Source organism: Impatiens glandulifera, chromosome 5 (assembly GCF_907164915.1).
Source record: "Impatiens glandulifera chromosome 5, dImpGla2.1, whole genome shotgun sequence".
NCBI classification, from domain to species: Eukaryota; Viridiplantae; Streptophyta; class Magnoliopsida; order Ericales; family Balsaminaceae; genus Impatiens; species Impatiens glandulifera.
The window spans coordinates 37,013,749-37,041,667 of record NC_061866.1 but is presented as its reverse complement, the minus strand read 5'-3'; the positions used below and the strand labels follow the sequence as shown (position 1 = coordinate 37,041,667).

The 27,919-nt window shown below is 33.1% G+C and overlaps 4 protein-coding genes and 1 non-coding gene across 5 annotated transcripts; 3 read left to right on the top strand and 2 right to left on the bottom strand.

The window, feature by feature from the left end:
- The first annotated feature begins 501 nt into the window (after window positions 1-501).
- LOC124939284 (probable helicase senataxin) lies at window positions 502-8,056 on the top strand. The gene is made up of 7 exons (XM_047479771.1): window positions 502-627; window positions 4,364-6,178; window positions 6,313-6,634; window positions 6,785-7,040; window positions 7,120-7,336; window positions 7,416-7,780; window positions 7,867-8,056. Exons 1-7 carry the CDS (start codon window positions 508-510, stop codon window positions 8,054-8,056), a joined length of 3,285 nt encoding a protein of 1,094 aa, XP_047335727.1. The 5' UTR covers window positions 502-507.
- Window positions 8,057-17,617: 9,561 nt separating this feature from the next.
- On the top strand, window positions 17,618-18,049 carry LOC124939283 (uncharacterized mitochondrial protein AtMg00810-like). Its single transcript, XM_047479770.1, has one exon. It carries the CDS (start codon window positions 17,618-17,620, stop codon window positions 18,047-18,049), a length of 432 nt encoding a protein of 143 aa, XP_047335726.1.
- A 1,501-nt stretch (window positions 18,050-19,550) lies between these two features.
- On the top strand, window positions 19,551-21,414 carry LOC124939804 (anaphase-promoting complex subunit 10). Its single transcript, XM_047480250.1, has 6 exons — window positions 19,551-19,812; window positions 19,895-19,955; window positions 20,036-20,128; window positions 20,221-20,291; window positions 20,976-21,080; window positions 21,174-21,414. The coding sequence occupies exons 1-6, from the start codon at window positions 19,634-19,636 to the stop codon at window positions 21,241-21,243; spliced, it is 579 nt and encodes a 192-aa protein (XP_047336206.1). The 5' UTR covers window positions 19,551-19,633; the 3' UTR covers window positions 21,244-21,414.
- A 69-nt stretch (window positions 21,415-21,483) lies between these two features.
- Window positions 21,484-21,556, bottom strand: TRNAK-CUU. Its single transcript has one exon. It is a non-coding gene; the product is annotated as a tRNA-Lys (tRNA).
- A 5,072-nt stretch (window positions 21,557-26,628) lies between these two features.
- On the bottom strand, window positions 26,629-27,454 carry LOC124940565 (uncharacterized membrane protein C6F6.13c-like). Its single transcript, XM_047481090.1, has 4 exons — window positions 27,350-27,454; window positions 27,198-27,268; window positions 27,038-27,095; window positions 26,629-26,945 (listed from the first exon to the last, which is right to left on the bottom strand). Exons 2-4 carry the CDS (start codon window positions 27,266-27,268, stop codon window positions 26,826-26,828), a joined length of 249 nt encoding a protein of 82 aa, XP_047337046.1. The 5' UTR covers window positions 27,350-27,454; the 3' UTR covers window positions 26,629-26,825.
- Window positions 27,455-27,919: the final 465 nt, after the last annotated feature.

Genomic DNA, 27,919 nt, shown 5'->3' with positions numbered 1-27,919 from the left:
GTTAATAAGCTGAATGAAACTAGCCCTAAATCTATTCATTTATTTTTTAATAATTGTTACTGATTGAATATTTGAAATTGAATTAGAAACCTAACTAATATTTAAATGCTTGAAAAGAAATAAAATATAAATTATTTTCCAAATATCAACGGCATCAAACAGGCTGAAGAATGACGGTAGAAGTTAATGTCAGAGCTACAGAACGCACTGAAATTATCTCTAGATTAGATTGGGATTAGGGCTAGTAAAGAAAACCAAGCCTTGGGGGATTCATTATTATAAAGCAAATGTAGTAGAATCATACTCTAGTCCGGTCGTTATTGATTTGCATATATTATATACTCGATCATTACAGTTTTCTCCTTCGCTTTACGGCCTGGTAAAATACTCTCTTTGTCTCTATGATCTGTCTGTAGGTGCTGATGAATGAATGAATGATGATCATCATATTAACGATACTGATTCATGTTCATGTTCATTTGTTATTGTTGTATAGGAGACAGCAGGATGAATATGGACGAGAAATTCTTGATTGATTTGGTCTTCTCTTGGTCCATTTCCGATATATGCAACCAAAACCTCTACAAAGCTGAGGTCTATCTGATTCTTTTTGGGTTCATTTGTACTGTTTTTTTATGATAATATATATTTTTAAGGTATTCCATGAATCTTTTGAGTTTTAACACATTGACGAACTAGGGTTTTACAGAATCCGCAAGAGAGAAGAACACCAACTGAAATTTGAAACAGAGAGACACTTGAATAGTGTGTGTTATTCCCGTTCTTATTAGCTGATAACCAAAAGTATAAAACTTTGGCCCTTCATCTATTTCTTGTGTCAAACTTATCACCCACAATTAATTTCTTTGTTGTGTGAAAACAACATAAAGGTTATTTAATGTATCCATAGAAATATAAATTGTGAATCCTTTTCCAGTTCCCATCACAAGTCCCTGTTTATGGTCCTGTAAAAACAATTTTTAGAATAAAATGTGCAATTTTTGTCACGACCCGAATCGAACAAATGAGGCGTGCAGTCGATGTATGTCAATCCATACATAACATTCTAGGCTAACAAAAAAAAATTAAGCATTGACATGATAAACTAAGACCTTTATTTATCATCAAAAGTTTTCAAACTTACATAATCAAAATAAATGATGACCATATCACATTCTTACAAAAATTATATTTTCCAATTTGTACATCCTCTATGCATATGTACTAATACAAAATAGAGAGTTAAACTTCTTTACCAGCTAGTCTAATATATACCGTATTCTTTCTAATCGTCCTCCTGACTAATCATTTTTTTTTATCTAAAAGGAATCCATTTAAATTGATGAGCTAAACACGCCCATTAAAAATATCACGTCTTTCTACATCTATATCAAAAATCATATATAACTTGATAGAAACCAATTCTTAAATAGATGTAGAAATTCTTATCACAAAGTTATATATATATATATATATATATAATCAAGATAGTCCTGTAATATCTATAATATTGTAATAAGTCATCTATCAAGATATGAAAGTCTTGTATAGACGCAATATTCATCAATCAAGACTAGGGTCAATAGCCATCAACCAATACATGAAAGTCTTGCATTGACGCAATAATCATCAACCAAGACATAAAGGTCTTGCGTTGACGCATTAACCGGTATAAGCGACACTCGAGACAGAAATAGTTCATTATTAGATAAACAAGTAATACAAATAGTTCATTATTAGATAAACAAGTAATAAAAATAGTCCAATTGTCATAATTATGTAAAACTACATTTTCAAGTCCAAGTATACCGTATTCCATTTCAATGTTGAAATAATAAGCCATAACAAATTACTTGAAAATCATTTATCACAAATCATCATTTTATCACAACCATTTCAAAATCATCTATCATAAACCATTATTTGATCAAAAACTTATTTTAAAATCCTCTATCATAAACCATCATTTTATCAAAACCATTTTAAAATCATCATTTTATCAAAACCATTTTAAAATCAGCTATCATAAACTATCATTTTATCAAAATCTATTTTAGAATCATATATCCTAAACTGTCAATTTATCAAACTATTTCAAAATTTACCATCAACATATTACATGCATTCTTAATCCATATTTTTTTATAAAACTCATTTTTAAATAAACATGTTCTAAATTGTAGTAAGAGTGGATTTCAACCTTTAACCTAGCTAACCCTTAGATCTACAAAATTCAACTACGTCTTAAACTTTTTTTCTTTCCAAACTTTTCCTATCTGCCGAACACCTTTCTTTAGCTTCTTTTACCCTCTTCATTACACTTTTTTGTTATCATTCTCCATAATTCTAGCTAGAAAATATCCTTGTGACATAATTTTTTATTCAACTGAACTGTTCCTATGTCTTTAATAGTCTTACTATTTCCAATAAGGTAAGTAGAGCTGGATTGACTTAGTAATTTTCTTATTTCTTTCATGCAATTTCTATTTTTGTAACTATGTGAACTAATTCTCGAGTCTATGATCTAGATGCAATCATTTTTTTCAACATTATTTATGATGTAATTTAGGGTATTAATTAAATATTGTTTTAAAATTATTAGGTAAAAAAACAATCGAACAATCCTATCTTTACCTTTTACATGTAAGACTAATTACCTTTTTACATGTAAGTTAATTAAATATCATTTTTATTAAAATAAAGAGAAAAAGATTGTATTGAATTGTTATATTAGATATATAAGTTATGTCTATTATATAGACATTATAATAATTATATAAGAAAACTAATATAATATAATATAATATAATATTGATATTATCACAGTTTATAATATTGTGATAATATCTTACACATATATTATATTATATTTTAATATCCCCTCTCAAACTCACGATGCAACAATAATAAATATTGAGAGTTTGACAGGAAAACGATAGCGCGAACAACAAGAAGTTTCTCATCATTTTTAATCTTCTTCTCTTCATTTTTTTCTCTCTCAATCCATTAACCATCCACTCAAAAAACAGTTTTTCTTCGATTCAGACCAACCAAAATTAACAACCAAACCAAATTTAAATCCCTATTCTCAAAAATCAAAACCAAAACCAATCAAACCAAGTTTTACAAACATAGGGAAAACCCAAACCAAATTCAACTCCATAACAACCAAAACCAAGACCAATCAAACTAAGTTTCACAAACAATAAGGAAAAACCAAAACAAATTCAACTCCTTATTCTCAACAAAACAACAAAAACCAATTAAACCAAACTTCAAAAACATAGAGAAACCAAACCAAGTTCAACTCATTATTCTCAACAACAACCAAACCAAGACCAATCAAACTAAGCTTCAAAAATTCACTTCTGATTTCCTCTCCTCCAAGACTAATAATAAAACCAACTTTCTTCTAAACCATTTAATTCAACCAAATCAACTTTCGATTTGTTCAAGTTACCCTCATCGCTCAAGAACAAAATCAACCAAATCATTTTCACCAAGCCACCAAAAACCCCAATCCAACTGGACGAAAACAATCCACTCAAACGAAATTCAAAACTCTGGATAAGTTGCTTAAGACCATCGACAAAAATAATATTAATAATAAATTATTAGAGCCCTCAATCAATGACTAAATAACCATTGATGGAGGCAACGGAAGACTATCATTTGATTGACTTAAAAACGATAATAAGACTCTGATACCATGTTAAAATAAAGAAAGAAATATTGTATTGAAATGTTATTTTAGTTACATAGAGTATGCCTATTATATATAGACATTATAATCAACATATAAGGAAACTAATATAATATAATATTAATCAATTACCACAATTTATAATATTGTGATAATATCTTACAAATAAATTATATTCTAACATTATGTTATCCGAAAAAAATTCTTCTAGTTAGTGTCTCTGTGCACAACATCGAACCTGGTATAGATCCCCGATATGTAGAAGAAGGGGTTAATAATGTATTTCTTTTTCGTCGTACACCCATTATCGTGGTTCTTTCCGTTGCTTCTTTTTCTTCTGTAACCTGCTCCAATACCATAATAGATTCAAAGAATTCCTTAATTCTTGTTGCAGTTTGTAATAGGTCTGAACTAATCCCAATGGTAACTTGAACAAGCAAGAACATAGCAAGATCTTCATAGAAGTATTTTTACTAGTATGAATATAGACTCTACCGAAACGAGGAAGCCTCTCCCCTTATACCAAATATTTTGTGACAATACACAACATTTTAATGTGGTATAAATGGACATTTACATCTAAACTGGTCTAATTACAAAGAGTAAGTCTATAATTAAATATTTCTACTTTTTACCATTGTTAATTAATGTTATTGACAGGTGATAGAAATTCCCAAGACATTTTCATCTGTGAAAGAATACCTGGATTCGTTCAAAATGCCACTTATTGAGGAAATGCATGCCGATTTATCCTCCAGTATCAAAACACTGTCTAATGTGCCTGTTCGCAGAATATTTTCCATAGAAAAAAAGAGTAACAAGGAAAAAAAGAGAGAAAAAAAGAAGGCCAGGAGAGAATCTTTTGTTAAAGAAGAAGAGGAGGAACAAGAGTCCAAACAGAATATATACGATATTCTATATCCTAATGGGAGTGAGATTCTTGAAGAGGACAAGAAATATGTTTTGTATGAACCGAAAGTGGGTGATCTCTTCGCCATCACAGAAGTCTATCCAAATTTTATTAATGATCTGAGCGGACGCAAAATGCCATTTACTCTTGGTCTAGTTCAACACAAAGCTCCCAACCACATGCCTAATTGCATTTCCATACTTGCCTCAAACATTATCAATCTCGACCGTATTCATTATAATAGCCTCTTTGTTGTTTATCTGACTAACATGAACACAAATATGCGGATATGGTCCTCATTGCATACTTCAAATACTGAAAGGCAAAAAATATTAAAAAATGTTCTTCACATCGATCCTAGTTCTTCTGATCATTGTAATTCCTGCTGCTCTGACTTTGAAGAAAAACAGAGTAATTCTATCCCACTTGCTAGAATTCTGTTAAATTCGTTTGATTTGGATGATTCACAAAAGGCTGCAGTTTTGGAATGTATTGCTAGGAGGGATTGTCAGTATAGTAACAGTGTGAAACTTATATGGGGCCCACCTGGGACAGGTAAGACGAAAACGGTTGCATCTCTGTTGTATGTTCTACAGAGGTTGAAATGCAGAACACTTACATGTGCACCCACAAACATTGCAGTTGTCGGAGTGGCATCCCGGCTAATGGATTTGTTTCGAGATGAACTCCCATTAGATGCTTATCGGTTGGGAGATATAGTTTTGTTTGGTAACTTTGAGAAAATGAAGATTCGTGATCATGACGAACTTTTCCATGTGTTCTTGGATAATCGTGTTTTGGTTCTTTCCCGTTGTTTGGATCCACGAACTGGGTGGGTGGGAAGTGCAAGATCATTTATAAATCTGGTTGAAGACCCTCAAGAGGCGTATCGTCGCCATTTAGCCACCAGACAAAAAAAAATAGAAGACAATAAATTAAACATGAAAACTGGGAAAGACGTATTTGTTAGTACCATGAAGGAGGTACATAGCATGATTAGAGAAAGGATATTATTGATGAAGAAAAAGAGGTGGCAGTTCATGAGGAAGGAATTATATTATTACAATGATGTTCAAGCAATGCCATTTGAAGAATTCTTTGTGAAACAGTTTAACTCCATACGAAACAGTCTCATTATGCATATAGTGAGTTTATATACCCATTATCCAACAAGTTTGATAACATCAGACACAGTTGAAAAGATGATTAGACTTGTGGAGCTACTGAGTTCAATTCAAGATCAAGATTTGAGAAAAGAAGCCAATTTCCTAGTGATGGAATGTGTTGAAATACTTAAAAACCTCCAAGAACTGAAATTGCTCAAAGGTGTTTCAGTCAAAAGCCTTCGAGGTCTTTGCATGAAAAATGCTGTCTTGTTATTCTGCACTGCCTCCAGCTCCTGCAACTTGCAAAGCCAAGAAAACATGCCATTGGAACTATTAGTTGTGGATGAAGCCGCCCAACTTAAAGAGTGTGAATCTACAATCCCTTTGCAGCTCATTGGTCTAAAACATGCTATTCTTATAGGGGACGATAAGCAACTTCCTGCCATGGTCCAAAGTGAGGTAATTTTTCATCTTTCAAATTTCTCAACCTGTTCATTTTAAACACTAATTCAATTCAATTTGTTTGATAGTTTTGGATTGAGCTGAATTTATAGAATAATCATAGTTTTTCTCAATCTTTATGCTACCTTTAGATATCTAACAAGGCTAAGATGGGGAGAAGTCTCTTTGAACGGATGGTGATCTTAGGTATGCCAAAACATCTCCTCAATATCCAATATAGAATGCATCCTTCTATTTCCCTATTTCCAAACAAACAATTTTATCAAGCCAAGCTTTTGAATGGCCCGAATGTCATAAAGAGGCAATACGAGAAACATTTTCTCGAAGGACCTATGTTTGGTTCCTACTCTTTCATCGATATTCGTGACGGTAAGGAAGATTTTGGTGGACATAGTAGTAAAAACATGGTTGAGGTAGCCGTTGTAGCTGAGATCGTTGAACGCCTCCATAAAGGTACATAATAAAAAGAAAAAATAATCTGCTTTCCATTGTACAATTCAAGTTTTAATTTCATAACTCATAACTCACAACTCTATATCCATCAATAGAAATTCTATTGTAAGATTCTTACATACATAACTCTCTATATATTTCCATACTCAGCATCAGTTGCATCAAAACAAAAGATCAGCATCGGTTGCATATCACCTTACAAGGCTCAAGTTATTGCCATTCAGAACAGGCTCGAGATTTGGTACGATAATTATAGAAATTTCTCTGTGAAAGTTCGCTCAGTTGACGATTTTCAAGGTGGGGAAGAGGACTTGATAATTATATCAACTGTGAGATGCAATGTGAAGGGATCCATAGGTTTTCTTTCCAATTGTCAAAGGGCTAATGTAGCCTTAACCCGAGCCAGGCATGGAATAAAAAATCTCTGTTCTAAAACATAAATAAAAAAAAAATACATTCTTTAGCTTATTTCTAATGTACTTCAGGTATGGAATGTGGATATTGGGTAATGCTGCAACCTTGATCAATAGTGGCTCAATCTGGAGAAACTTGATTGTTGATGCCAAAGAAAGGGGTTGCTACTTCAATGCCTTAGACAATAACAATCTATCTAATGCCATTCAATCTTCACTTATCGAACTCGATAATCTCAATTTATTATTTAAATCTGATTCTCCCCTTTTCCAGGGGGGCAAATGGAAGGTTGGTTGTGTGACTTGTGTCTCAATTAACTCAATAAACTCTTTCCAATGAATTAAATTCTTTCAACTTGTTGTGGCAGGTTCACTTCAGTGATGATTTCTTACAGACCATGAGTAGAAAAAATAATTATGGTCATTGTAAAGAAGTCATTTCTCTTCTGAAAAGACTCTCAACCGGATGGCGTCTTCCTAGTCCTAATCCTAACATTAATGGAACTTGTAATTCAGAGTTTTTGGAGATGTACAATGTCAATAAGGGGTCACTAGTTCTTGTTTGGTCAGTAAATGTCATTCGAAAAGATTCGAGGTTTATTCAGGTTATGCAGGTTTGGGATGTTTTGGCTCCACATAAAATACCAGATTTGGCCAAGAAACTTGAAGTTGGTGTGTTTAGGAATTACACAGTTGGTATGATGAGTCGTTGCAAAACCTTAAGGAAAGATGGGTAAAAATATATCTGATCTTTTAATAATTTGTTTAATTAATGTTTGGTTAATGCTAATATATGTTAATGTTTATTGAATTTGTAAGGGAGTTGGTTGTTCCGGCAACATGGCTGGCAAATTCTTCTGCAGCTGATTCGAAGATTAGTTCTCCTCTTGTTCATGAAGATATATCAGAAATACCACATCGTCTGAAGAATGAGAAAACACTTATTTTATCTCCGTCAAAAAATCGTTTCAATAAAAGAATGCGATTTCAACCGTATAGTAAAGGGTGAAAACAGAAATGTGAATGGAGGACTGTAGTTTTTTTTGTCTAATAGTAGTTTGGATGACATGTACTGGCGGTTTTGTTAAATAACTCTAGTATTTTTGTTCAAATTTACATCTTTATAAGACAACTTTATAAGTTCTCATCTAACAAAATTTAGGACTGGATCAGATTTGGGTGAGAAATAGGGACAGATTTATGTGAGTCTAATAAAATAACCACCAAAAAAATTTAGGATAAAACAAGAGAATAAATGTAGGTTCACATTTTAATAATAAAGTGTGGAACAGTTTATAATCACTAGGGATTTTTCCGTTTTATTCTCAATACAGTGGAACTAGTCGTTGGATTCGTATAATTCTAAATGTTATTATTATGACGCATTTTGAGATTCGTTTAGGAAAGAGTGTTGGGGGAGTTAATCATTTTTTTTAAGATTTACGAGCTCGATAATTTATTGAGTACCGTTTTTTTTATGTCATTATTTATCGTTGTGTTTAAACGATAATTTTATTTTGGGCAAATTAATTAGGCGACCCTCAAATTATTTCGATCGATTACTTTTGATCCTTAAATTATTTTTGAAAACAAATCGCCCCTCAAACTTTCGTAAGAGGTCGCCAATGACCTTTCTGTCAAATTTTTCGTTAAACATAACGGTTCTGACTAAAAGCCTTCCAAATATTCTGATAGCTTACACTATTTTGATAATTAATTTTTATTCATGAATTATTTTCCTCCAAAACTATCAACATATTCTTACTCTTTTCTATTTTGTTATGGAATATGTAACAAACACATATTTTTTTCCTAACATCAATAACAAATTCATTAGGGCCCTAACCTGGTAGCCGTCTACACTATTATCTATTGAAATCCATTTAAAGAATTCTTTTATCCTTTCTTCTATAATTTTCCTAATTAATGGTCTAATAGGATGAGGTTACCTAGACATGCAATCTTTTCTTCTCTACATTCTTTCTATTAAAAAATCTCTAATACCTTCCATTAAGAAATGATTGGTTTATCCCTCATCACAAAGTATATGGGAATTGAAAGACTCACATAATTTTTTTATCAGCATATCACATTTAGTATCGGGTTTAAAGAAAGCCTTACACCAATGTGATGAATGAGGGGCATCAGTCACCCACTTGAATGCTGATATAATGTTTAAGAGATTTCATTTCTTTGTTGTGCACATCCACATTCGCACTTGCAGCAATTGTCCATAACATTTGTTTCAACACCTTCCCTAGATATTATCAATATCACCACTAACGTATAATAATCCATCTCTTCTTCCTCCATGATAAAGCTTAATGCTGAAAAAATCAGACACAAGACTTATAACCCATTATATGCACATTGAAATAGTATAAAAGTTGGAAGAATATATGAATATTGTAAACTCAATATCAATGCATAATTAGAAAATGAGGGATGAAAATTAAGTTTTTAATTAGAGAAAAAATGTTAAACATTTTATAAATATAGTTTACACCAGTAACTATTGTCACAGCCTAATCTTCTTGGCCCAGGAAGAGGAGGCTTAAGGAGAATGTCACGGTCCAATCCTCCTGGCCCAAGAAGAAGAGGAGGCTTGAGCCCTCTTAAGCCCAACCCAAGGAAGATTCTAGACTGGAATGAAGCTGGAAGGAATGTCCTTGATTAGCGCACCCAATTGAGAGTTAAAATGAATTCCTTGATTAGTGCATCACTAATTGACATATAAAAGGAATGTCTTTAATTAGGAATGTCCTTGATTGATAATTATAAGGAATCCCTAAATTAGTGCACAATCAATGTAACAGCTAGAATTAGTCCTATAAATACCTGTGAAGTATTACATTGTAAATCACCAAGTATTCGAGTAATATACTACTATTCTTTGTAAGGGTTACTTTCTCTCTAGAATTCTTGTGTCAATTCTATTAAACGCCGAGTGTTGCGTCGAGTAAGGCTGACTAGTTACTCGTTCTTGCGAAGATCGTAACTAGTGCCGCACGGATCGTCAGTGAAAAGACTGAGCCCGTGACAATTGGTATCAGAGCTGAAATGACGAAGAGATTAGAAGAAAATTCAAAAGTCGTGGACAAAGTAGAGAATCTTCCCTACGGGACCGGAGAAGATGGTAGGAACTCTCGCAAAGTTCAGGCGGGAGGAACCAAAGCTACCAAAGAAAGAGAAAGATCAAGAGACGCTATCGTTGACATTATCGCTAGGTTGGAGAAGGTAGAACTCACTGTGGCGTACGGACAAGATAATGCCGGGGACCTAGAGGAACGCATTGCCGAGCTTGAGAAGGAGAGAGACGAGCTCTGAGGAGGAATGCAAGATGCCCTAAATGAAGGCTTGTCCAAATGTTAAGAGCAAGCTCGGATCATGGAGCAGACCCTCCTTGGTGAAATCAATACCTTGACGGAGAAACTCGAGGTAATGACTTCTAAGTTACAAGCTACCGAAGAGGATGTGGCATTACTCAAGAAGGCGGTGACGCAAGAGTGCGGGCGCGCGCCTGTAGGAGTCCCCAATCCGATAAGGATAGACGTTCCAAGACCTAAAGCGTATTTAGGCGAGAGGAATGCGAAAGAGATCGACAACTTCCTATGGGGCCTGGATCAGTATTTCAAAACACTCGGCCTAGTAGAAGAGGCGAGAAAGATAGATACTGCCACGACATACCTGGAAGACAACACAATTCTGTGGTGGAGGCGAAGGAGTAGCGACATTGAAAAAGGTACGTGTTCTATCAATACCTGTGGTGAATTCAAGGAGGAACTCAAGAGACAGTTCTATCCTAAAAACGCTATTCGAGAAGCAAGGGCCAAGTTGCGGCGACTCTCACAAAGAGGGAGTATCAAGGAGTATGTCAAGGAGTTCATCGCTACTCTCCTTGAGATCCCTAACTACTCAGACGACGAAGCCTTGTTTGCCTTCACTGATGGTCTACAAATGTGGGCGAAGTTGGAATTGGAACGACGTAGTGTCTAAGATCTAAGCTCCGCAATTGCCGTGGCTGAATCTCTTGTCGAGATGAGAAGGCAAGAGAAACCAAAGTCGACCTATGAGAGGAATGACAATGGGGAAAATGGTGGAGACCATCTCCATAACAATGAAGACCTAGTTAAGTTTATCAAATCCAATGGTAAAGGAGATCGGGACGAGAAACGTGGAGAGAAACCTCAGATAAAGTGTTTCTTTTGTGAAGGCCCGCACAAAGCAAGAGAGTTCCCAATGAAGAACAAACTATCAACATTGATGGAGGAGCAAGAACGCATTCACGATGAAGCTCGATTAGGGTCGTTAAACCTACTTAGTGCCGTTACAGTAAAGTTTGATAAGTCAAAGTCCGCGAAGAAAGGACGACTATTTATGGAAACTAGAGTAAGAAACCACATGGTTAAAGCTTTGTTGGATACGGGAGCCAACAACAATTTTTTAGAGGTAAAGGAGGCGAGAAGACTGGGGATTAAGTACACTAAAGAGAAATGGTGGCTTAAAGCAGTCAACTCGGCACCAAGTGCGACTTATGGAGTTGCTCGTAATGTAAAGATCAACTTGGGGGAGTGGACCGGCCTTCTGGATTTCTCCATTATCGACATGGATAACTACAAAATGGTTCTCGGCATAGAGTTCCTAGACAAGGTAAATGACATCCTACTCCCTTCTGCCAATATGATGTACATTCTAGAGCAAGGTAATACTCGCACAATACCTTTAACAAGAGAGTGCAAGAGAGAAACTAGGCACTTATCTGCCATGCAACTCTCAAAAGGTGCGGAGGACACCTACCCATCATCTTTTGTCAATGTGAAAGAAGATGAGAAAACTACGTGTAAAGAGAAGATACATCCAGAAGTTACAACTTTCCTAGAGAAAGGTCATGATGTAATACCCACTGGATTATCAGAGAAATCCCACCATAAGAGAGAGGTGGATCACAGAGAAGAGTTAGTCAAATGTAGTAAACCATCGGCGACGGTTCTTTATCGCATTAAACCTCCCAAATTGGAGGAATTGAAGAGACAACCAGAGGAGTTTCTATTCAAGAAAGAGAAGTGCGAAATAGTCAAGACCGCCAAAAGAATGAAGAAATGGGAGGAAAAGAAGAGAAGACACTTGGAGTTCGGAGGAAACCGAGTGATAGTAAAACTTCTCCTCCATCAAGAGAGACAATTTTCCAAAATTCATAAGGGGCTTGCGAGGCAATATGAAGGCCCTTAGAGAAGAAACGGGTTAGAAAGCCAGCACGTCGCTCAAAACTTTTATCTCACGTGGAGACATCATCCAAGCCTACAAGGAGGAAGCGACGAGGACGTCGCCAGATTGAGTGGGGGAGAATGTCACAGCCCAATCTTCTTGGCCCGAGAAGAGGAGGCTTAAGGAGAATGTCACGGATATTCTTGGCCCAGGAAGAGGAGGCTTAAGGAGAATGTCACGGCCCAATCCTCCTGGCCCAAGAAGAGGAGGAGGCTTGAGCCCTCTTAAGCCCAACCCAAGGAAGATTCTAGACTGGAAGGAAGCTAGAAGGAAAGTCCTTGATTAACGCACCTAATTGAGAGTTAAAATGAATTCCTTGATTAGTGCATCACTAATTGACATATAAAAGGAATGTCCTTAATTAGGAATGTCCTTGATTGATAATTATAAGGAATCCCTAAATTAGTGCACAATCAATGTAACAGCTAGAATTAGTCCTATAAATACCTGTGAAGTATTACATTGTAAATCACCAAGTATTCAAGTAATATACTACTATTCTTTGTAAGGGTTACTTTCTCTCTAGAATTCTTGTGTCAATTCTATTAAACGCCGAGTGTTGCGTCGAGTAAGACTGACTAGTTACTCGTTTTTGCGAAGATCGTAACTAGTGCCGTACGGATCGTCAGTGAAAAGATTGAGCCCGTGACACTATGCATTACTTAAACAAACTGTCTTAAGTTTAAGTGTACTTCCAATTAAAACAGTTTCCGCACAGAGCTGAAGTTGGTTAGTTGTTACTACAGTAATAACTAGTATCAATTACATCTCCCGAACTAAGAAATAAATAAAAACAGAGAGCATGTAACAAATGATGAACATGTCAAATAACCTTTTACTTGACTAGAAGAATCATTATATCAAATAAAAATGTATTATTTTATTCCCTCTATATGTCTATTTTCTATTATAAAGATAAATATATTTTATATAAATTATGTACAAATGAGATAACTATAACTAATACATAGAGTAACATGTTTAAAAGTATAATATATCTTAAGGGAAAAAAATAAGAACTGGATATACAACAATTAAAACAACACTTATGGGAAAGAGAATTTTTAGTATAATAGACTTATCACGAGTAATGCCTAACTTACATATATCACCTAGCATAAAAATCAAGTACTTACCGTATACTCAAATGGAACCAAAATCATAATTTTTAAGTCTAATAATCCAAGTCATTGCTATGATACTATGAACTTTATCTCCTATCTCACTTTACCTTTCTAGCAGACCCTTCTCTCGCACAAATCTCTTATCGCAACTTAGGGTTTCTCCCAACAAAGAAATATGCAGATTCATAGAAAGGAAGAAAGACGATATTAGGTATGATAAAGTATTAAATAAATAAAAGAAATTATTTATTTATCTCCTATTAATTAGGTTAAATATAATAATTAATTTTTATAATTTTTCAATTTAGTAATTTTCTATTACTATTATAAATAGATAAATTATTGTAAAGATTACTCATTCAATAAATAATATTATTTCAATCTTTCTCTTCAAGAACTCAATCAAATAGTTCTTGTTTATTTTATCAATTCTAGAAATCAAACTTGGTATCAGAGCTTATAAGGAAAAACTCCCGAAAACGATTTAAATGTAAGAACAATATCACTTCTCAGTTCTACCAATAATATTTGGAAGCGTAAAGTTTGATAAACATAACTATATCTATTGAAAATCACAAGTTACTCCAATCATTATAGGTTATGATTTTATGGATATAGTAAAAGAAAATTTTGAAACTCCTCCCAAATTTCTTCAAAAAACAGATGGTCAAAAAATACAATTCAAATCAAGAATCCAAAGTTTAAACAATGGCGTATCCAAGATCAAAGGGTACTTGCATGGCTCTTTTCAACATTAACCGACGAGATTCGTCAACAAGTCTCAAAATCATCTTTAGCGCAAGAACTTTGGAAAACCCTAGAGAAAATCTATGTTTCTCAATCAAAGAACCGACTATTTCAGTTACAGAATCAATTCCTAAACGCACACAAAGGTAGTGACTCTCTTCTTAACTTCATTCAACACATCAAAAACCTGTCAGATGCACTTATCGCTGCCGGACAATATGTTTCTGATCAAGATATGCAACTAACTCTACTCAACGTGCTTGGAGACGAGTTCGAGCCGATGATATGTGCTATAACTTCCGAAGAAGATCTAACATTTAATGAGATGACAAACATCCTTCTAAATCATGAACAACGACTCATATTCAAGAAAAGAAAATTTCATTATGAAAATATTCCGCGCTCAAATGTTTCGGCGAATTTTGCTTATATTTATGGGCATGGAGGCGGAAAGAATCAAAGACAAAACCGAGACAATAATCGTCCGCAATGTAATTTTTGTCATAAAATTGGTCATCGCTCCGAAAGTTGTTTTTATAATTCATCTTGTCAAATATGTAATGTACAAGGACATAGTGCTCTCGAGTGCCCTCGTTTTAATCCTTCTACAAATCATACGACAATGTGTTACGACTTGTTTCGTAAGGTGTGATTATGGGTTCTTGATCTCAAGAATCAAGTTCTTGAACTCTAGGATCGGGTGGAAATTCTACAATCAAAGGGCAGCGGAATGTTTTTAATAGAGAATTTGGGGGAGGGGATAGAAGAACCAAGGGTGCGAAGAGAAATATTGTTGGTCTATACCAAACAGTCCATAGTAAATAATAATAGACAAATGGGGGCGAAGTTCATATCTTCATTATTTCATCCATGGGTCCTTGGGGAAGAAAGATCAGCCTTATATATGTGATGTCTTGCCTTAGAATATTCGGTTACAACAACTATTAGAGAATAACAGAATTCAGTTTGTAAAATAGAAAAGGAAAACAAAACAAAATATTAAAACAACAAATAGAAATATGGCACATGTGTACAATAGGACCGAGAAAGGGTGCCGAGAAAGGTTGCTGGAATTATTTTAGGACCGAGGCCTTAATTTGGATACCCTAACACAATGTTAGTTACATCGTTTACTATTGTAGATCACACTTGGTGTCCAGATTCAGGTGATACCGACCATATTACTTCCGATCTTAATAATCTACACGTACATGCTCCTTATACAGGTACTCAAACTATCAAAGTCGGAAACGATATGCCTCTAAATAATTATAATATTGGTACTACTAAAATTTTAAGTCAACAAAAATCTCTCTACTTACGTAATATCTTACACGTTTCGGATATTACTAAAAATCTGATGAGTGTCGCAAGATTTTCATCAGATAATAACGTATTTTTTGAATTCCACCCAAATGTTTGTCTTATTAAAAACTGAGATACGAAGATAGTGCTTCTTAAAGGATTACTCAAGGACCGACTTTATTGCATTGAACCTACTGAAAGTTCGTTTTCAACATGTTCTAATAAACAAGTATTTATTGGTATTCGATCTCCGGCTCAAATTTGGCATTCACGACTTGGACATCCTTCTAGCGCTACTACATCTTTAGTTATATCACACTTTAAATTACCAGTTTCAGGTAGTAATACAATTTTTTTTTTGTGGATCATGTCAGTATGGGAAAGTACATAAACTACCTTTTTCAGCTTCAAAATCTACATTAATGGCTCCTTTAGACCTAATTCATTCGGATGTTTGGGGACCTGTTCCTGAATTTTCGTCTAATGGTTGTCGTTATTTCATACATTTTGTGGATGATTTTAGCAAATTCACATGGATATATCTTCTAAAGAAAAAGTCGGATGTTTTGAATACATTTATCAACTTTCTTCGACTTGTTAAAAATTTATTTAGTCGTAAAATCAAAATATTGCAAACTAATTGGGGAAGAGAATATAGAAATTTTAAATTATTAACGGATAATCATGGTATTTTACATCGTTTATCTTGCCCACATACTAGTGAGCAAAACAATATTGCTGAACGAAAAATTCGTCATATTACGGAAACTGGTCTCACTTTATTGGCTCATGCATCTATGCCACTACATTATTGGAGTGAAGCTTTTGAAACAACCACATATCTTATCAATCGTTTTCCTACTCCAACATTACATCAACGTTCACCATTCGAGACTATATTTAACTCTTCTCCTAACTATGGTTTTTTGAAGACATTTGTGTGTTCTTGTTATCCACTCACACGGCCGTACAATCAACACAAACTCGATTTTCATACTACTGAATGCAGTTTCTTTGGTTACAGCTCATCTCATAAAGGTTATAAGTGTCTTCACATTCCGTCTGGACGAATATTTACCTCTCGACATGTCACTTTTGACAAACTCACTTTTCTTTTCAAAAGTAAGGACCTTGTGCACTTGTCTAAACCACAAGAAGACAATGAGACATCTCTTCCAACAACTATACTTAATTCATCAATATCACCTCTATTATCTCATATCACTTCACCGTCTCCATCATCACTCTCTTCGACCTCCACAACATCACCAAACACTATATCATCTTCTTCTACTATTATTATTATTCCTTCAACACAACCAATTATCACAACAGTTAATGCACATAAATCTTCTAATCATCAGATGATCACACGCAATAAAGCACGATCTATGTCCTCATTAGCTCTCACTGCTATTTCTTTCGCTACTACACCTACATGTTTTACCAAAGCTAATAAAGATTCGCAATGGCGTCTTGCCATGAAAAATTAATATAACGCTCTTATTTAGAATAAAACATGGTCTCTTATTCATCGCACACCATCTCATAATATTGTTGGATGTAAATGGGTTTTCAAACTCAAGCATAAAGTTGATGGGTCTATTGATCGACATAAAGCACGTCTCGTGGCTAAAGGATTACATCAACAACAAGGTATTGATTATGAAGAGACATTCAGTCTTGTGGCAAAACTCATTACTATTCGTGTTATTCTTTCTTTGGTAATATCTTATCAATGGTTCATTCATCAACTTGATATTAACAATGCATTTCTTCATGGGTCTCTACAAGAAGAAGTTTACATGGCACAACCACCCGGTTTTGTCCATCCAGATTTTCATAATCATATATGCAAACTTCATAAAGCAATATACGGTCTTAAACAGTCTCCTCGTGCCTGGTATGCTACTCTCCGGACTGCTTTACTATCTTTTGATTTCAAAGAATCGAAATTTGACACGGCTCTCTTCACGTATCATGCACCTCAAATAACAACATACTTTTTAGTATATGTGGACGATATTATTCTCACGGACAACTCTAAATCGTTTTTAACAAAAATTATATTTAAATTAAATAAATTATTCCCTATTAAAGATTTAGGTCAATTATATTACTTTCTTGGAATGGAAGCCACTCATATCAAAGATGGCTTATTTCTTTCTCAATCCAAGTATATTGACGATATTCTCACTCGGGCTGATATGCTTCAAGTAAAGTCATTACACACTCCCGTCTCTGTTGGCTCATCCCTTTCTAAACATGATGATCCTTTATCTGATCTGTTTCTCTATCGTAGTATAGTAGGGGCTCTACAATATCTTACACTAACTCGTCCTGAGCCTTTGTTGTCAATCGAGCTTGTCAATTCATGCAAACTCCTACATCTTCTCATTGGGGAGCGGTTAAATGCATTCTTCGATATCTTCGTCATACTCCTCGTCATGGGATCTTTCTTTGTCCAAATTCATAATTCACTCTTGCTGCCTACTCTAATGTTGACTGGGCAGGATGTCCCGATGATCGTCGTTCAACAACTGGATTTTGTATTTTTCTAGGTGACAACCTCATTTCTTGGAATTCTAAGAAATAACAAGTAGTTGCTCGCTCTAGTACTGAATCTGAATACCGTGCTCTTGCATATACAACTGTTGATCTTTGTTGGATTCAATCTCTACTTATTAAACTTCGAGTTTCACTTTCTTCTTCCCTGGTTCTATGGTGTGATAATATTGGTGCTGCATTTTTATCAGCAAACCCGGTATTTAATGCTCGCACAAAACATATTGAAATTAATTTTCACTTTGTTCGAGAAAAAGTTACTCGTAAACAACTGCTCATCTAGTACATTCCTACTGAAGATCAAGTGGCTGATATATTCACCAAAGGTCTTTCTTCTCATCGATTTGCTCTTTTACGTAGTAAGCTCATGGTTTGTGTCTCACCTTTTCGCTTGAAGGGAATGATAAAATATTAAATAAATAAAAGAAATTATTTATTTATCTCCTATTAATTAAGTTAAATATAATAACTAATTCCTATAATTTTTAATTTAATTATTTCTCTATTACTATTATAAATAGATAAACTATTATAAAGTTCATTTTATCAATTTTAGAAATCAAACTAAGTAGGTAAATTGTAGAGAAGTTAGATGTAAAATCTATTTCAAAGAGAATGAGACTTAAAAATAAGGTTTTAATTATAAACGAATAGTTTAGTGACCTATATAATGAATAAAATTAAATAATTAAAAAAAATTATAATACAATTATTGTAACACTATAAAAAAAAATCAACTAACTTAAATTAATATGAATAGTTAGTTTAATGATTTGTTTTATTTTTTTCCTTTACATATAAATTATTAATATGAATAGTTAGTTTAATGATTTGTTTTATTTTTTTCCTTTACATATAAATTTATAATATGTTATTCACATTTTATTATGTTTAAGTTGTTAACCTAATTTTAGGTGTAATTAAGCAAATTAAGTATTTAATCATAGTATTGATTATTAGGGAAATTTGATGAGATGACACTAAAGAATGAGTTATTTGTAAAAAGTGTTAGCCCATAAAAAAAAGGCGTTAGTGTTAGTGACACTTATAATTCTTTCCGGACGATTTTGCCTATGTCGCGAGACGTCCACAATCGCGAGACGCAACTGACATTCGCGAGACGATTTTTTTTTTTATTTTTTGAAAAAAAAAATTGTCTCGCGATTATCGGGTACGTCTCGCGAATGTCGGGTGCGTCTCGAGACGATTTTTTTAAAAATAAATAAATAAATAAAAGTCAGATTCTACAGGATCAAACCTAAGGCACTTAAGGAATAATGGAAAATAAATCGCAAATGCCTGTTACGTCTTGCAACGGGGTATTTTCGTCAAAAAAAAAAAGTGTCCCCAAAATTTTTTTTTAATATTTTTTTATGCGGCACTGTTTTCAAATACACTAATCTTTAATCTTTAGTGTAATTATTTGCTCCAATTTCCCGATTACTAGGGTATAAAAAATTTCGATATTTTTGAAATGTGAAAATACCTTACCACAAATACTCCAGGGTTTAAATATCGAGCAAAACTTCATCATTATCATCGTCTAGATCTTACAACTTCTTGAATTTGAGTTCTCAGAAATGGCGACTGAATCGTCGGAGGGAGAAGATGAAGGAAAACTGACCGGAGGTAGCCCAAACCTAGTAGTCGATGATGATCTTCGTGAGATGGCTAAGAAGGCAGCGTGGAGCGTTAGCTCTTTCAAGCCAGGAAATGGCGTTATGTCTCTCCGTGATGACAATCTTGAGACATACTGGCAGTATGTATATATATATATTTGAATATATTCGTTTCTATATTGACTGTATGTATGTATTATGTATATCTGATGCCTTCACCAGATCCGATGGTTTGCAGCCTCATCTTGTTAATATTCAATTTCAGAAGAAAGTGAAGTTACAAGTATGAAATTTTGTTTTATCCTTTTGCTGATCTTGTATTTTGAAGAAGAATCATGAGCTAATATGTTGAAAATTTGCTAGATGGTGGCTGTTTATGTTGATTTTAAGCTGGATGAGAGCTATACACCTAGTAAGATATGTATTAGGGCTGGAGATGGTTTGCATAATCTTAAGGTTAAAATGAAGGATTTCTTGCTCTTTGATTTACTATTTTTTATTGATCTGATGATATGAATGAACCTCTTTCAATTTGCTTTGCTTATTAGGAGGTTAAAACTGTGGAGCTTGTGAAGCCAACTGGTTGGGTGTATATTTCATTATCAGGAAATGATCCAAGGTATGTCATTTCCATTTCTGCGTGTTTGTTTGTTAGATGCTTCTGTTTTCATCTTTTGTTTTAGGGTTTGTATCCGATCCAGATGAGAAACATCTAATAAATTTTTGAATCTGTCACTGCCTATGGTGGGTATCACTTCATCTAAATGATTAAGTGTTTAGTTGAATTAAGTTCATATACTTCAAATCACTTTAGCCTTGTTTAATCCAAATGATCTCTTATACCATCGTAAATCAAATCATGAACTAAAATACTCTTACTTTACTTTTTATAACATTTTAAACTGTTAAATATGATTGATATTTTAGTCGTTTAGCCCCAAAATAATTCATTTTTCATCTAATGAGATTTAAAGAAAAACCCTAAATCAAAGAAGCTCTTAATGATTTGGATTTAGCTCAAATTAAGCTACAAAATCTAGTTAATTTGATAAACTATGAATAATTTAAGTTGGTAATCACAACTATAACCATCAACATCCCTTATTATAAGGGTGTGGAAAGAAAGTAGTCTTTCCCGACATTAGTTCAACATTCTATTTTGATTCAATTTTATCAAACAGAACTATTAAGTTTAGTTATCTGGATCCATTTTCAAATGAGATATGTGTTTTGTTGACAACAGATTCCATTGTTAAAGTAGATGAATGCAAAACTGATGATTCAAATTGAACTACTTGTGCAGGGAAACTTTTGTGAACACTTTCATGTTGCAATTGGGCATTTTGTCTAATCATTTGAATGGGAGGGATACCCATGTGCGCCAGATTAAAGTTTATGGCCCACGACCGTTAGTCGAAACCCTTCAATCTGTTTGTTTGTTTGTTCAAGTGAATTCGTTTATCTCTTCCGCTAAACATTCTCCTGTTTTTGTGTTTTGCAGTAATCCTATCCCAAACCAACCATTTCATTTCACATCACAGGAATTCATTATTTACTCCACTGTGAGATGATGACAAAATATGGAAAAATCGAGAGCACAATCGAATGAACTGCTTTGGCGACCACTTTAGATTTGATATATTAGAATTTTAGATAAAGTTGCGCTTTTCTTATTAACTAAAAACATCATGTATGATGCTTCATATTGTTTCCAATTAATCAAATTCAGCTTGTGTTCTTAATTTCATATTGTTTCCATCATGTATGTTTATATTTCTTTCAAATGAAAAAAAAATGATAGTAAAAAATAACGCCCACCATGGGGCTCGAACCCATGACCACAAGGTTAAGAGCCTTGCGCTCTACCAACTGAGCTAGACGGGCTTTTGTTTTAATTTAAAAATAAAGAAAATTACAATATGAAATAACTGTTTATTAGTTTCTAACTCATTGCACATATAAAATATGTTATATACAACTCAGAATATACATTTTAATACACAAATATATTTAGAGATATGAAAAATTAATAAGTATTTAACTTGATTATTAAAATAACTAGTGATGTTATTTGAAAATTATATCTTTTGCTTTGTTGTCAACTATTTTCCATAGATCTTGCAATATAATGAGAAACAATCCATTTATTTAACAAATGGTTCCTACAAGGGTTAACTTATAAAGCCTGGAAACAAACATAAAGAAATCTATAGTTTATTAAAGTTTACCCATTAATTAACATTATAATTAAAATAAGGTTTAATTTTAGTTTTGTTAGACTATTTTAAATTAAGAATTAGAATTCTAACTCTAATAGAATTTAAATTATATATTTATTCTTACTATTTTTCAAACAAAATATCTTATTATTTATCATTTACAACACAATTAACCTATCTAATGAATACTATATCTATTTTTTTTAAGTGAAAATTGAATCCTACACAATCTTTTAACTTAACTTCTCTATTAGGTAGTGTCCACAAAATATCTTTATAATATATATAAATGAGGTCTTTAAGAAACTAATGTACACATCCAAATGAGTATAAACCTTTTTGGAAACACTTTTATTAAATTTGACATACTTCAATTGCTCCCATCTCACGTATAGGGATGACAATGGGGTGGTTCAGTTAGGGGAATGACAATACCATCCCTGCCCCGAATTTACCCACCCGTCCCGATTCCCAACTTAGTTTTTAAATATAAACCATTCTCGCCCCGATCGGGGACGGGGTTTCCCCGCGGTACACCGAAACCGAATAACAAAGATTGTGAAAGAAGAAGACGAAGATAGAAGAAATCCTACCTGAAGAAAAAGGATGTAATACCATACTGTTTATATTAATTAGTAAGAAAATAGTAAAATAATATACAAAATAGTATTAACAAAGAGTTCAACTAACATTCGATCTGAAAACTTTGTCAAGATTCAAGAGAGAATCATGTATGTAGAAGAAAGAAGATGTAACTAAAATTATAATAAATCGAGAGAAAAAAAATATAATAAGAAAGATGAAGAGTTAAAAGGAAGAGATAATTTAAGATAACGTGTAAATAGTGTAAAAGTAAGAAAGATAAAGAGTTTTTCAAAAAAAAAAGAGAAAAGTAATAATTGCATTAATAATGATTTCATTCAAAAATATATTTTTTAAAAATAAATATAATTATATATTATCGGTTCGGTGCATGTAAATACCATCTTCGCCCCGAACCCTGGTCAACATATTTTGAGTTTTCCCCGATTCGTCCCGATTCCCAGTCAAAGCGGGGAAAAACCATACAAATCGGCTCGATTTCAGCGGTGCGGTTTCAAATTGTCATCCCTATTCACATACACATATTGATTATTAGGGTTTATTTGATTGGAGGTATTTAAATAAATTAAATGTATTTAAAAATATTAGTTAATAGTAATTTTGAAAATTTATTTTTTTATTATAAATTTTTTAAGGGTTATTAAAAAATAATGATAATTTTTTTTAAAATAAAGAATATTTTAATTTTTTTTTGTTAATGAATGGAGTGATGTGATTAATTATAATGTAGATAAAATAAATTTTTTATTATAGTTGGATTATTTTTTAAACTCAATTGAATGTGCATTTAGAGTGGAAAAAATAGTGAATTCTAGAGAATTGTGTTGAATTTTTTTTTATAAAAACTTAAAACACATATAGTTGTATAACCCTATGTTTACATACGTCATGTCTTTAAAGAAGGTAAAAAAATAAACAACCACTCAACCTAGTGATGAGAATAACAATTACAATTATGATGGTAATGATGATAAATGATAACTATAAAGTGAAAAGAATATTGATAACAACGAGGGAGAGAAAAAATTAGAAAGATTTTTTTAGCATCCAAATTTGAAGACATAGCGAATTTAACGGGAAATTTGATGAAATGGCCCTCATAAGTGGCTTAATTCCAAAAAAGGTCCGCGTCTGCTAATGTTTGCAAAATGGGCCTTTTTGCCCTGCGAAATGTCCATTTTACCCCTGTAATTGCACTTACTCGAATTACAATTACGCGTAATACACTTACGCGAATTACACTTACGCGTATTACACTTACGCGAATTACACTTACGCGAATTACACTTACGCGTATTACACTTACGCGAATTACACTTACGCGTAATATGTAATATGCGTACATTGAAAGACGCATATTACATATACGCGCATTATGTAATATGCGTCTGATATTGTATGCAGATGGTTAAACTGATCAATTGTCAAGTCTAAACATGTAAACGAATGCGGGGAGATTGTTACATCTATTTTCGTGTCTATGTTATCAAACACAGTCTGGATTGGAGTCAACTGCACATTGCAACGAACTTATATATGGGTGAAATCCTCCTTAAATCTGTTGTTCCAGATTATGTGTTCCATTATGTACCACCTTCACAAAATATGTTGACTCTTCATTGGGATCATATAAAAAAATAGAGTATCACTTTGATATAAACACCATCATTAGTGTAATAGTATTATAGTAGACAAGAGTCAAATAAAACATATGCACCTTTTATCATTGGAGTTAACAAACAGAGGTGCATAACTGACCATTGACACAACATCATTGCATTCAAGTATCAAAGGCGAGCAAAGAAAGGTTAAAAATCCGAAAAAGTAAAGAAGATATATAATTGCCTCCTTGTTCATTTTTTGCATATTAGTGGAAAAAAACTATATTTACATATAACCAAGTATTATCATCTATAAGCAAGTTTTTAATGATCTTTTTTTAGAATTATATAAAAAAAAAAACTGTTCTTTTCTACACCAATAAGGAATCCAGCTTCAGCTAATGCTGCTAGAAGGCTTCCTTGACCAACATTTTTTCCTGTCACAGCGTATTCACTAACGAAAGCCTGAAATAATAGAGTCGGTCTCAGAACCATCTAAATGTTTCTTGCAACAGTTATCTTTTTGTTAATATATATTTATGGAATTAAGTAAATATAAGACAAGATTTAGCATGTACCTTTGGGCCATTTCGTGATGTTTGATCAAACTTATAAGTCTTAGAGAAGACATCATCTGCATTGTTATAAATTTATTGAGAAAATCAATCTATTAACAAAAAAATCTAATAACAGGAAGGAAGATTGTAAGAATATTCAGTTCAAATTCTAATCTATACAAAATTACTTATCTTACATGAAAATCATAAAAATCATCTGGATGATCCAATGGTTGAGAAGAACCGTCACAGATTGTGATTATCTGGATGTCTGGATAGGCGTGTTTTATGGCAGAATAGAACTGGAGGTAATTCCCTGAAACAAACGTAGGTTTTCGCAATTTCAAATAGATTATGCATTTCATTTCAGAATTTTGCCATTTGATGGTTTCACGTTCGCAGATCATTGAATACTAACATATTTTATTACTATTCATAAAATATGGATCTTTTAAAATAAAAAAAATATCATTGAATAGTAACAAAGTCTTCATTCCCAATAGAAACATATTTCAAGTCAAAAGGTTATGGGTGCCCCATTGCTGCACGCATGGAACCCCAGGTTGATTTGGAGTCACCCTAGCAAACTCAATTCCATCAAGAATCTCCTGTAATAATGGAAAATAATGTTCAAACAAATTGAAAATTATGTTTATTTCAAAAAACCAGGAAATGGAAAATGTGTACCATAGTAATTAATCCATATGTTAAGTTATTTACTTATTTGTAGCAAAAGGAAAATTTGGCAGAAAATATATGGATGCACCTTCTAGAAGATCAAAATAGGAATAGGTTCATCATCAATGGAAGATGGAAGACAAAATGAAAGAGCATGTTTTTAATATAAATGAGCATTGAATTAATGGTTCATCGTCCAATCTGACTTTCTGCCTACTCCATCCATCAATCTGCCTACGCTAGCGAATCCTCTACCGATGTTGAGAGTGTTAAGCTCCGTCGGATTCTCCTCTTCAATTTCCATATCCGTCGAAATGTTTAACTTCTGCTTCCATAGATCAATGAAGTACAAAACCATGTGTTGTTGATTGTCATTTATATAGATAAACTTGTAAGATTTACTTAAAATCCTAAATCCTCATCCAACATAATAGCACTTGGATAATATTCAAAACCCTAAAATACATAAGAATGCATTGAGACGAGAATGTCTTACCTTAGAGGAGCAGCGGGATCGAAGGGATAGGGTTTGAGAGAGAGTCGAAACCCTAAAAATTGGAGATTTAAAATGAGGATCAAAATTAGGCGCTTTATATAGTATGAAAGACGCATATTACATAATGCGCGTATATTTAATATGCGTCTTTCAATGTACGCATATTACATATTACGCGTAAGTGTAATTCGCGTAAATGTAATACGCGTAAGTGTAATTCGCGTAAGTGTATTACGAGCAAGTGTAATTCGAGTAAGTGCAATTACAGGGTTAAAATGGACATTTCGCAGGGCAAAAAGGCCCATTTTACAAACATTAGCAGATGCGGGCCTTTTTTGGAATTAAGCCACTTATGAGGGCCATTTCATCAAATTTCCCAATTTAACGAATAAATTAGTATATTATTATTCTCAGTATTAAAAATCTCTAAAATATAATATAAGTATATTCTAAAAAAAATAAATTATTTTTTATTGTATAATTCAATTATAATTCAATTTTATTATTTTAATTAAATAAATATAATAAATATAAAATTAACAACAACCAAACTTTAGAAATGCATCCAAAAATTACTCAATTTTTTAACCATACTCAGACCAACTCCAGATATATTCAAATTGTATTTATTATTATTATAATATTTCAAATAAAAGTTATAATTTAATAATTTTTTCATATAAATATTATAATTTAATAATTTTTTAAAACATAATAATTATAATTCGCAAGCACACCAAAATCACAACTGAACACAGACCTAAGAAGCATAGAAAACACTGAAGAAACTTTAATAAAAAAAACAGACATATATATACAAGATTATTACATTATTTTTCACATTTGTATCTACATGGAAAAGAACAATTGTCTATTGATAGTAAATGAATCAATACATGATATAAATGGATGCATTGTGGAGAAGTTGAAAACAATTTTGGAGAAGTTGAAAACCGATAAAAAAAACTTTGAAGCGAATTCTCTCAAATAACCAAACTATCAAGATTTGATAAGGGTTCCGATAACTGGGTAATATGCATCTAATTCAAGTTGTTCTAAGATCTGTTGAGTAGCCCATAGATAAGAAGAGTGACCCTCTATGAGTTCAGTTACATTGACCTGTCCCAAAAAAATATGATCATTTGAAAAATGATAAAAAAAAAAAAACATTTGAATTGAATCACTGATGAGAAATCTAAGTAGATACCCACATTTTCAATTCCAGGAACTTCAATTGGTTGAATCCCAGCTAATCCTTTAGTAAGCAGACTGGTAAAATCCAAAAGTTCAAAATTATTTTACAGATTCTTCAAACAAGATTATTTTGAAATAAATCAGATCAAACAAGCCCTATGAATGAATATTCATTACCTGGCTCGAAAGGCTAATCCAAGCATCCAGTCATTTGTAGAGTAAGCATTCACAAATCTCCCAGCCACCATCTGTGAATTGGGAGGTGATGATTCTTATAAGGATGATACTATTAATTGAGGTTTAGAACAAGCATAAAGGCGGTTGGTTACCTTTCTAGCTGATTCCCAGTTCTCGTCTTTAAAAGAAATGGGCGCTCCAAGAAGCACAACTCTTTCTACAAGGCTGGCTGACAAATTAAGCAGCAATTCAAGAATTAATTTAATTAATTGTCACACCTTACCGAATTAAGTCAACAATTATAGAAGGAAATTAATTCAAATAAGCACTTAATTATTTAGATTAATAAATAAGTTGCGTTAAACACCACCTTACTCAAGTTCTAGGTGTAGCTAACGTTACATCTTCATTCTTCATCACATCCTCATTCTTCTTCTCCTCCAAATTTTTATCTTTCATCTCCACAAACCCATACTTGTCTTTATCATTCAGCTTATCCACCAGATCCTAAAAAAAAAGACAAAATGCTTGAATTAGATCAAATGCTTGAATTAGACATACCTCAATATTATCATTCACCATATCTTCAATCAACACATTCACTTTATCCAAATCTTCCTCATTCACCTCCTCCAAATATTCATCATTCATCTCCTCAAAATCTTCCTCATTCACCTTCTTTTTCTCCACAAGCACATCCGCATAATCCTCATTCAATCTTC